The sequence below is a fragment of the Oryza brachyantha genome, chromosome 6 (genome assembly GCF_000231095.2).
Source record: "Oryza brachyantha chromosome 6, ObraRS2, whole genome shotgun sequence".
Lineage (NCBI taxonomy): Eukaryota > Viridiplantae > Streptophyta > Magnoliopsida > Poales > Poaceae > Oryza > Oryza brachyantha.
This window is the reverse complement of record NC_023168.2, coordinates 18,346,175-18,357,720: the sequence shown is the minus strand read 5'-3', so window position 1 is coordinate 18,357,720 and position 11,546 is coordinate 18,346,175. Positions and strand designations below refer to the sequence as shown.

General features: G+C 39.1%; 1 protein-coding gene across 1 annotated transcript; it reads left to right on the top strand.

Moving 5' to 3' along the window:
* The first annotated feature begins 1,681 nt into the window (after positions 1 to 1,681).
* Positions 1,682 to 3,335, top strand: LOC102715402 (WRKY transcription factor WRKY28-like). Its single transcript, XM_040525377.1, has 3 exons — positions 1,682 to 1,872; positions 1,966 to 2,373; positions 2,466 to 3,335. The coding sequence occupies exons 1-3, from the start codon at positions 1,735 to 1,737 to the stop codon at positions 2,928 to 2,930; spliced, it is 1,011 nt and encodes a 336-aa protein (XP_040381311.1). The 5' UTR covers positions 1,682 to 1,734; the 3' UTR covers positions 2,931 to 3,335.
* Positions 3,336 to 11,546: the final 8,211 nt, after the last annotated feature.

Genomic DNA, 11,546 nt, shown 5'->3' with positions numbered 1-11,546 from the left:
TTTGAACATTTTAGTCATTTCACCCTGTTTTCCATGCCTAAATATCATTTGTCATTTCATGAGTAGTTAGCATGAGAGTATTTTTCTACTACATGGCTAAATAGCGTTGCCGTGCTAGCGGGATTGACGTGGCAGAAGAAAATTGTGGCACCATTCAAGTTGCACGCCAAGAGGGGTGCTGATGGCGTGACCAAAAAGTTCCTATGAAGAAGAAATAATTGTTGAAGAATTTAGTTTTAATTTTATAATAAAAGATTCAAAAATAAAAAAAATCTAAGCAGAGTTAACAATTAGTTGAGGGCACAAAATTTGGGGTACCAGTTAATCCGAAATTTTTGAATATTTGGCTCAAAATTATTTGTTTTTTGAAGATTGTTTGGCCAATCGTGAATAAATTTTGTTAAATTCATACAAAATATAAATTGTTTCATGATTAGGGTTGGCGGCGGGGGACGAATTTTTGGGAATTGAAACATGCTGCTAAAGTGTGCATAAAACAATGTCTTCTTAAAGAAAGCTAATTATACTGAACTAGCATATTTCTCAAAAACAAAATGAGAAGAACACAAAACACAAGCACTACAGTTAATTAACTAAAACAATAGCTGCCAGTGACCCCCAAAAGGTACTACTAAAGGGAGTCAACAAATCAATCCAAATTAGCTTAGCCTAAATTCTTATCTGGAGTGCCAAATTCTAACCCTCCTGGTTGTTGGCATGTGGTGTTTTTCCTTTACCCTGCTTGCAGATGCAGCCAGCCAGCCAGAAGACTCTTCTTCCCTCATCAGCTAGCACACCACAATCCAATCCAATGCTAGATCTAATCAAGAACACAGTTTAATACCATCACTACTAATTAATTAATCGCAAGTGACATCAGAGCAGGTACAATAGCAGACTATAAATCAGCTATAAACATATTCTAAGGAGAGAAGAGCAGATACAATAGCAGTCTATAAGCCAGCTATAAACATATTTTAAAAGGATAAGAGAAGAGAGAAAAGATGTAGACTACTAATTTGTAGCCAGCTGCACATAGACTCCAAGACAAAGTGTGTATATGACATTGTATGAATTGACTATTAAATTGACTATAGATAAATTGGAGCTATTAGTTGGCTATACTATTGAACTTGCTCTAAGAGATGAGAGAGAAGTGTAGTGAGCTATAGATTTATAGCCAACTGCAGTACGTACTCGAAGACATAATGTATGTATGATAGATATGATATAACAGTATATATTTTATAGGTTGGTATTATATGAATTGGATGGCTATCGTATTGAACTTGCTCCTATTGGCTACCTTTAGCCATATGCTGAAATGAAAACCACACTGATAATTTAAAAAGAGAAAAAAATAATTGATAGCTTTTCCTGATCAGAAATGGTACTAGTACCACTAGTAGGAATATTATTCTACTGGCAAGACCAAGACGGCGACAAAACCCAAGATGCTTCCTCCTCCGAGCCATCGTTCTCCAACCCGGTCTCTTCTTCCTCCTCCTGAATCCCTACCGAACTCACATGCGTCCTCGGTCCTCGATCTCCCCACCACCACCACCCTCTTTGCCTATATATTGCTCCCTCCTCGACGCCATGGCACCTTCACTAGCTCGTGCGCATTTCGGCTCTCGCTCGATCGCCGCCTTCTTTGTCTTGTTTATTTAGTAGTGTTCAATTGCGAGGTGCGGAGAAGAAGAGTTCTTGCGGCGGCGTGGTGGGGGGGAGGACATGGATTCTTGGATTGGGCAGTCATCCCTGAGCTTGGACCTCAACGTCGGTCTGCCGTCGACGGCGAGGAAAGCTCCGGCGGCGCCGATAAAGGTTCTTGTGGAGGAGAACTTCTTGGCGGTAAAGAAGGATCACGAGGTGTGTGGGCAGTTGTGACGTCGGAAGCCATGAACTGATTTGGGAGGAAGGCTTGAGTTTTTCCTTAATTGGTTGCTGGTCTTGTGTGTCCAGGTTGAGGCGCTGGAGGCGGAGCTCCGGCGAGCGGGCGAGGAGAACAAGAAGCTGAGCGAGATGCTGAGGGCGGTGGTGGCCAAGTACACCGAGCTGCAGGGCCAGGTCAACGACATGATGGCGGCTGCGGCGGCCGGCAACCACAACGCCGGCAACCACCAGTCGTCGTCGACGTCGGGGGGCGGCTCGGTCTCGCTGTCGAGGAAGCGCATCCGCAGCGCCGACACCCTCGACGACGCGCACCACCGCAAGCCCTCCCCGCCGTTCGTCGCCGCCGCGTACGTCTCCCCCGACCAGATGGAGTGCACGTCGGCGGCCGCCGCCGCCGCCAAGCGCATCGTCCGCGAGGACTGCAAGCCCAAGGTGTCCAAGCGCTTCGTCCACGCCGACCCCTCCGACCTCAGCCTCGTAAGCGACGAATCGCACTCAATTAATCTCCTCGTAATCATCATCTTGTTAATGGTGGTGAACTAAACCTTGGTGGTTTTTGGTTGGATCAGGTGGTGAAGGATGGGTATCAATGGCGGAAGTACGGGCAGAAGGTGACCAAGGACAACCCATGCCCGCGCGCCTACTTCAGGTGCTCGTTCGCGCCGGCGTGCCCGGTGAAGAAGAAGGTGCAGCGGAGCGCCGACGACAAGACCATACTGGTGGCCACCTACGAGGGCGAGCACAACCACGGCCAGCCGCCGCAGCACGACGGCAAGAGCTCCTCGTCGTCAGCCGCAGCCACCGCGAAGCAGCAGCAGCAGCCGACGCCGCCGAGCGAGGGCGCCATCCGGCTGCAGCACCGGCAGCAGCAGGAGCAGCAGGCGGCGGCGGCGGCCGGGCCGTCGACGGAGGTGGCGAGGAAGAACCTGGCGGAGCAGATGGCGGTGACGCTGACGAGGGACCCCGGGTTCAAGGCGGCGCTCGTCACCGCCCTCTCCGGCCGGATCCTCGAGCTCTCGCCATCCAAGAACTGATTTTTCATCATCGATCGCCGGAAATCAACCCGACGACGGATCAACTCGTCCAATTAGCAACGTTATTAGCTGAGATCGCATCGATCATGCATCGATCTGCATGCATATATATGAACAGGCGCACACGCGCGCGCTGCTCGGAGTTAGGTTAGAGATATGATTAACTTTATGTACATATAGTGTTTGATTCAATTAGCTCAATCTAGTGGCAGTATGATGCAATTGAGAAGCAAAACGATGTTCGTGACAATTGTGATTCAGTTAGTGCATTATATTCATAGAGATCTATTCAGAGTCCCTCAGATGTATGTGTAGAGCACTGATGTTATCGCATGCTTGTTGTTGCAATCAATTTAATGGGACGCGAGTAACCTTTGCCAGATTATGTAACTGACCAAACTGATGAATCAGGATAGATGGAATTTTTTTTATGTTTTAGACATTTTTAATAAATAATTTTATTACTAAATCTCAGGAAAAAAATATGTTTTCACCACATGAATTTTTTGGTCTCGCCACAATTCTGGCACCGTGACACTAGCGTGGTAGCATTGTCTTACCCAAACCTGTCACACTAGCGTGGTAGCATTGTCTTATCTAAGCCTATCACGCCAACCAACTTGTGTGGTGGTGTTATCTTCCCACGCCACTAACAATGGGGTAACCAAAAGTTTTATACGATGAAAATATTTTCGTTCGAGGTTTACTAATAAAATTATTTATTAAATAAGTTTAAAAAATAAAAAAATTGAGATGTTCCATCTTTTCGCGCAGACATAATAATCTATGCGTGACCAAACAGATGGACCATTCGATGTGATCTATGCGTGCCATAGAGGCCACAGATTTAAATCATGTTTTCGCTGTTCTATAAAAAAATCGATCGATGTGAATTTAGATAAAAAAAATCATTTGATGCGATTATTTTCCAACTCCAGTTTCATGGGTAGGATAAGGATAGGTAAGAGTAGCCGTTTTTGTTTACGTCCTCGTTGGACTAGTCGACGACAAGACGAAGACCAAAGACGGATCTGACGGCAAACTGTGATTATTGTTTGGTTTTTTGAAAAAAAAACAAAACACCAAGTTAAAAAAACCCGTAAATAAAATTTTTATATATGTTTTCTTATCTATAAATAAAGAATAAAAATAAACTAAAATCAAATCAAATATATATTTAAGATAAAAAAATTTAAATATTAATTTATAAATGTAATTACTAGTGATAAGAAGAGCCTTTTAAGTTAGGAAATTTGTTACCGTGTCATTATGATTTTGCAAAATAAAAGATATGTCACTGGTATACTTATGACATATGAGACACACATAAGTCAATTTATTGTGACAGTCTTTTAATTTTTCCTTAAGTTTTAAGAAACCAGTAAATTCGTACAGTGAGCTGTACCCGGCTGACATGGCATGGCAGCTCGAGAAAAGGTGGGCCCCACAGCTGGTCCGAGAGAGAGCTCGTCCCGGCGTTTATTAGTCAAACACGTGCGGGTGGCGGTCCGGTCAATGGTCAACCCGTCCACGCTGGGCTGGCTGCCCCAGTGCCTCCCCCCCCCCCCCCCCCCGCATGCAACCCCATCCGTCGCGCGCCCATATGAATTTCGGTTTTCTTTTCTTTTTTTCTTTCGTTTTTAAGGAAGCTTCGATCTCTCACCTTCCTGCCCCGGTTCGGATTCGGCTTGTTTATGCACATTTTCGTTCAGATTTGGAGTGGATGCAAAGTTTGCTCCAATAATTTCACCAGAAACTTCAGACCACAGATTTAGTTTCAGCTTTTGAATTTTTGGAGTATTTTTAAACTTTTTAAAATTTTAAGTTTCAAAAGTAAACTTTATCCGATGAATTTGATAACATTGTCTGGTCATGCAAGATGGTGATGCGCTAAAGAATATTCATATCTATAACTAAATATTAGTAGAGTTTATTTTTAAAATTAAAAATTAATAAGAATCTTCGATTCAGATCAGCTAATAGTTGGTACTTTAAGCAAGGCAAAAATGAGCCAAGAAAACATAGCCTAATTAATCCAGACAGAAATAAGTTAATCTGCAGCTCGCTTAATTAGCTTAATTAGGTGGGGTTTAGATTGAGAAAATTTTTGAGAGAAGTGTCACGTCAAATGTTTGACCGGATGTCGGAAGGGGTTTTCGGACACGAATAAAAAACGAATTTCACGGCTAGCCTAGAAACCGCGAGACGAATCTTTTGAGACTAAGTAATCCGTCATTAGCACATGTTGGTTACTGTAGCATTTATGGCTAATCATGGGTTAATTAGGCTCAAAAGATTCGTCTTAATATTTCTTCCATAACTATACAATTAGTTTTTTTGGTTTATCTATGTTTAATGCTTTATTTATATGTCCAAAAATTCGATACGATGTTTTTAGAAAAAAATTTTGGAAGGCCTTAGCTGCCTCGCGGTCGCTGTCCCAAGCTGGTCTTCTCCTGGCCAGCTACCACTACCAGTAGCTGCATGCGTCGATCCAGCGAGAAGCTTCTCCCGTCGTCGTCGTCGTCGCCGTCGCAGTCGCAGTGAGCTCGTCGCAATCCGGGGGATCCATCCATCCGAGCGGAGCTGCCGGCAGATCGATCCCTGCATGCATGCCCAGTGTGTGTGGTGGACTGAGCTGGTGTTTAGATTGAGAAAATTTTTACGAGAAGTGTCACGTTAAATATTTGATCGGATATCGGAAGAAGTTTTCGGACACGAATGAAAAAACGAATTTCACGACTAGACTGGAAACCACGAGACGAATCTTTTAAACCTAATTAATCCATCATTAGCACATGTTGGTTACTGTAACACTTATGACTAATCATAGGATAATTAGGCTCAAAAGATTCGTCCTAAGATTTCTTTTATAACTATGCAATTAGTTTTTTAATTCATCTATATTTAATGCTTTATTTAAGTGTCTAAAAATTCAATGTGATGTTTTTAAGAAAAATTTTAGAAACTAAACAAGCCCTGAATGTCTGAAACACACTTTCCGCTGTAACTTTCAGCTATTTTCTCCCTCCTGCAGCTGCTTGCCGTTCCTGCTTGACCATGATATGGCCGTAGTGAGTCGAACGTCACATCGGGCGACTGCGTCCATCCAGTCATCAACTGCTTCGTTAGCAAACGTTAGTAATCCCATCCGTTAATATAAGAATTTTTAGGGTTTAAATTGCATCATAATATAAATATTTCTGCATTGATAGTATCGATTTCACTCACTCCAATTATTTAAGAGTCAATCAGATGCTTGGAAGAAAAATCTAATCAATTCAAAATTAACCATTGAACTAACAATAATTTTGTAATATATAGTTAGTCTATTTAAATAAAAAATACTTATATTTTGAAACGCACTCAATACAAGCCTCGAGTTGGTCCGCGTGTGACAGTGGCAAGCAGGAAAAAACAATCGGACTTAGGGGGTGATTGTTCAAATGAAATATTTAAAAAAAATATAAATAAAAATTTTATATATGTATTGTTAGCGATATAAAAGTTAACGCTGGAAAATAAACTTCGGTAAAAAGATCCAAACTCAACTCTAAATTTAATATTGAAAATTAAAGTTTTAACTTATAATACTACCTCCGTCCCTAGATGTTTGATGCCATTGACTTTTTTATACACGTTTAACTATTCGTCTTATTTAAAAAATTTACATAATTATAATTATTTTATATCATTTTATTTATTGTTAAATATATTTTTATGCATGTATATAACTTTACATATTTGACAAAAAAATTTAAATAAGACAAAGAGTCAAACGTGTTAAAAAAGTTAACGGTGTCAAACATCAGGGACGTACTTATTAGGAGAAACGAAAAAGATAGAGAGATGCTACACATCACACATCCAAGTCATCCATGCAGAGATTGGAAATTTACCGGCTCTCAACTATTCCACGTCAACTGGCAAATTAGTAGTAGCGTTGATACGATCTTGGTAAATTAGTAGTACTCCTCCTGATCCGGAATCCGGATCAGTCAGAGAGAAGACCAGATTTATCCACTGCAAATCTTGGGACGAATCAAAGTGAGTGGAATAATGCATGTGCGATATAGCGAAAGATGTGTACGTTCCTTTCATGCATGACTGACCTAGCTAGCTACGAGCAGTAGAATAGTAGTATAATTAACCTAGCAATGAACTTTGGTAGTACCACTAACTTTGAAAGTTTGCAGAGTAAGAGTTCGTTTTGGTCACGCAGGTTAACTCATACCGCTGTAACGTAAATCGTGCAGTGGTTAGTAATACACTTTCCAATTAATTAGTGTAGAACTGGTGTATATGTTGCTTCTCCTTACTAATTCAGATTTTTCTCGTTTTTCACGTACACGCTTTACAGACAACTAAACGGTATGTTTTTTATAAAAATTTTCTGTAGAAAAATTAATTTAATAATCATATTAATCTATTTTATAATTTTTATGATTAATAATTAATTAATCATGTACTAATATATTATTGTGTTTTGTATGCCACGTAGCTAACCCTTGTGCCGAACGGTTCCTATGTGCTGGGAGTAGTTTCAGTGTATTGGTTACTGGCCAAATTTCTCTGATTTCTTTCATGTGACCATTGACCAGCAGGACAGAGCATGAAGGCTAGCACAGAAGGAAATGGAGTTACCCAATCCATGGGGAAATGGAATCACTAAGGCCTTATTTAGTTTCCAATTTTTTTTTCCAAAAACATCATATCAAATTTTTGGACATCTAAATATAGATAAACTAAAAAACTAACTATACAGTTACACAAGAAATCTTGAGACAAATTTTTTGAGCCTAATTAGTCCATGATTAGCCATAAGTGCTACAATAACTAACATGTGCTAATGACGGATTAATTAGGCTCAAAAGATTCGTCTCGCGGTTTCCAGTCTAGCCGTCAAATTCGTTTTTTCATTCGTGTCCGAAAACCACTTTCGACATCCGGTCAAACATTTGACGTGACACTTTCTTCTGAAGATTTTCTCAATCTAAACAACACGTGAAGCAACGTTTCACGTTTGGATTATTTAGGTCCGAGAATATTCTTGCATACATGCATATATGGATAGCCTGATACGGTTGCTTCTCCACTAGCTTAAGCTTAATTAGCTTGCGTACGTAGTTGCGTTTCAGTTGTTAGCTGCCAGAACTTCGCAGGATTTAGCTACGTTTTTGTTGTATTGACAGATAGTCCATCGGCTTATAACCAAGTACTAAATAGCGAATAGCGGGATGGTAGCGGATTAGGGTGTACGTAGGGATCGCAGATAACAGATGCTATAGCATGTGCTAAGTTCCAATAACGATATTTAACAATCACACTTATATTTCATCATGTATAAATGACTAATGACTTTCGTCTTTCTAACACATTACAAAGCAACTGACAAACAAATTAGTGATAAATCACAATACACTTATAACTGAAGAACATAAATAGACATTTATGTACACTTAAAAGTTAATGTCATTCCACCACGAGCCACAGCAGCCTCCACTCACCACTCCACGTCTAGTTGGTGCGCCGGTGTTGATCCATGCACAGCACAAGGGATGTAGTGCTCGTGAGTCATGACAATGTGATTAGATGTGAACACGAGAAGACAGGTATGAAGCGATAGGGTGAGATTAGGTTACATACATATTTTTCACTGTGATTATGGTCCGTTAAGTCATTTAGCAGATACTATTGCGGCCCACTAACTGCAATTATGGGCGCTAAGTTCTAAGCCGCTACATGTAACCCGTTACTTCATAACGGTAGCAGAAGTAAGCCGATACCGCAATTGTGCTGTTATAGTGGTCGCTACCACCGCTATTTAGTACCTTGCTTATAAGTCATGACAATTTTAATTTAAATTTTCAACTTTAAATGTCTAGGAGTGCTTTCGTCATGCATTTTATATTTTCCATTTCCATCTTTTATAAACCGCTAAGGTGGTTATCATTTGTATTTGTGAGAGAAAAAACAAAACGACATATTTATAAACGAAAAATAATTTATGAATAAAATTATTATATACATTTTTTAACGATCTAAAAGCAAATTCTAAAAAGTAATCTAAAAAGTAAGCTGCGATGAAAAACCCAAAATCAATTGTAAATTAAAATTTTTAAATTTTGGTTTATAAGAATAAAATGATGTTGTAAGAGTAAAACTACTAAAGTTACTCTAAAAATAATTTTCGGTTGCTTTGTCATTGTTTATAAGCAAGAAGAGGAAAAAAACAACTTTTTTTGAAAAAAATAAATTATTGACATCTTCGATAGATTTGCATGGCATCCATGCTTAGGTACCAGTGGTATACTTTACGTTAGAGCATCCACAATATGGATATAAGGTAGGTAGTAAGGAATAAAATAGTACTAAGCAGCTAATATCAGGTAATATGCTTACTACTTAGTCATAAGGAACAAATAAATGATTTCTCTCTTTTTTTCTCTTAAGCTAGTGATGGTGGAGTCCAGCTTACTAACCACTTTTATTCTTTCATCATTATGGCTACAACAACTAATACACACTAATATATAACCCACCCTTATTCACAAGGTTGGTAATAAATATCGGTGATGCCCTTACAATAGTAGCCGCTCGTGGAAAGTGAACAGCAGGGGTGGGTGATTCCCTGGTTGCTGACTCTGACCTGTGCTGAGTTCGTCTCTGGCAGGGCGGCGTCGCTGGTCGGTCGTTCTCTCGATCGATTCCTCCGTCGTCGCGGTCGCGGCCGGCGATGATCTGTTCGTAGATTTGCTTCCAGAGGGATCGCGGGATTCGCCGGCGGGCGGGCGGATCGGGGGCTCCGCACGTGCGTCGACGGCGAGGCGGTGAGCCCTGGAAAAAGAAGGAAGACTGTCCAGATGAGATTTTACGAGAAAAGTATTTTCTAATTTTATGAGAGCTATTTATAAAATATATAAACAATTGTGTTAGGCTGTTAGCTAATATAAAGTAAAGAGTAAATTTCACAAGGTACGTATAGATGGATCGAACTATCACGAAACAACAGGTTTATTGATATGTATCCCAAAACTACATATTTAACATCAATTTTATCACAAAACTATAACTTTTATAACTTAAAAATAATAACGGTAAAACTCTAAAGCACGTAGGTTTGTAGATAGTTTCACCACTTAATCTGCATTTTATACACAACACCTTAATTGTGTAATTTTCTGATAAATTTATCGCTAAATATGTAGTTTTGATATAATTTGGTTAAATTACCTATAGTTTGTAGATGAGATTTTAGGAGAAAACTATTTTGTAATTTTATGAGAGCTATTTATAAAATATATAAACAACTAAGTTAGCTAATATAAAGTAATGAGTACACTTCCCAAGATAGGTATAGATGGATCAAACTATCCTAAAAGAACGGGTTTATCTGTGTGTATCCCAAAACTGTATATTTAACGTCAATTTTATCGCAAAGCTAAATTAACATCAATTTTATTTCAAAACTATAACTTTTAGATAATAGTACAACTCTAAAGCACGTTGTTGGTAGATAGTTTCACCACTAAATCCATATTTTTCTAATAAATTTATGGTTAAATAGGTAGTTTTAAGATAATTTGGTCGCACATGTAGTTTTATGAATTTAATGTAAAGTAGAATGTTGTTTTAAAAAGATCAGATGAGAAACTTTTATATATCTTTTAAAAAAAACACTCTCGTTTAGATGTTTGAAAAACTTATCTAGGGTAATCTAAAATCCTTTGTTTGATTGAAAAGAAAAAAGATGGGTGTTTTGGTCGGGTACGTGGTGGCGGGATGGGGTGGTGGCGGGATGGGGATGCAGGAGAAATTTAACTTTTTGCCACTGTTACGAGTGGTCAAAACAGATTTATCACTCGTTGTCTATGATACGTGGACCCTCAAATCTATGATAGGTGGAATCAATGATAAATCTGTTATAAATATTTGTAAGAGTGACAAAAAAGTTAAATGGGTTAAATGTCCCAGATGCAGGGGTTGATGTTGAAGTTGAACACGTGAGTGTGACATGAATGGTACGCGAGGTGCTGCAGATGCAGCAAAAATCATAAAATGCACCGAGGAAAGGCCTCGTTAGGCACGTTCTGATGGCCCTCAACTGTGGGCTTTCTAAAGAAGGCCTTCAACTCTGGCTTTATGAACGCTTTATCCCTATTGGCACATTCTAAGAATTTTTCTTTTTTTTTCTTCATTCACACGCTTTCCAAGCTATTAAACGATATATTTTTTTTAAAAAAAATTATATGAAAGTTGTTTAAAAAAATCATATTAATCTATTTTTTAAGTTTACAAAAGCTAATACTCAATTAATCATGTGTTAATGGCTTTCTTCGTTTTACTTGCGCTGATTAGCCATGGTGACATAGTCAACTTCGAACACTCCCTATATCTTTCAGATTGACCGAGATAACACTCGTGCCTAAAAATTAACCATAAATACAATCATAAGTAACTTTACCAGTTGACTACGTTATTTTTTATTCTCCATATACATACCATGAAATGTGGTAGCTATTTTTTTATAGAGAGAAAACTTTAATAGTTTAGTTTACCATTTGTCAGAATAGTTTGAGCATGCCTAAAAAGGTTCGAGTCCAAGACAAAAAAAAA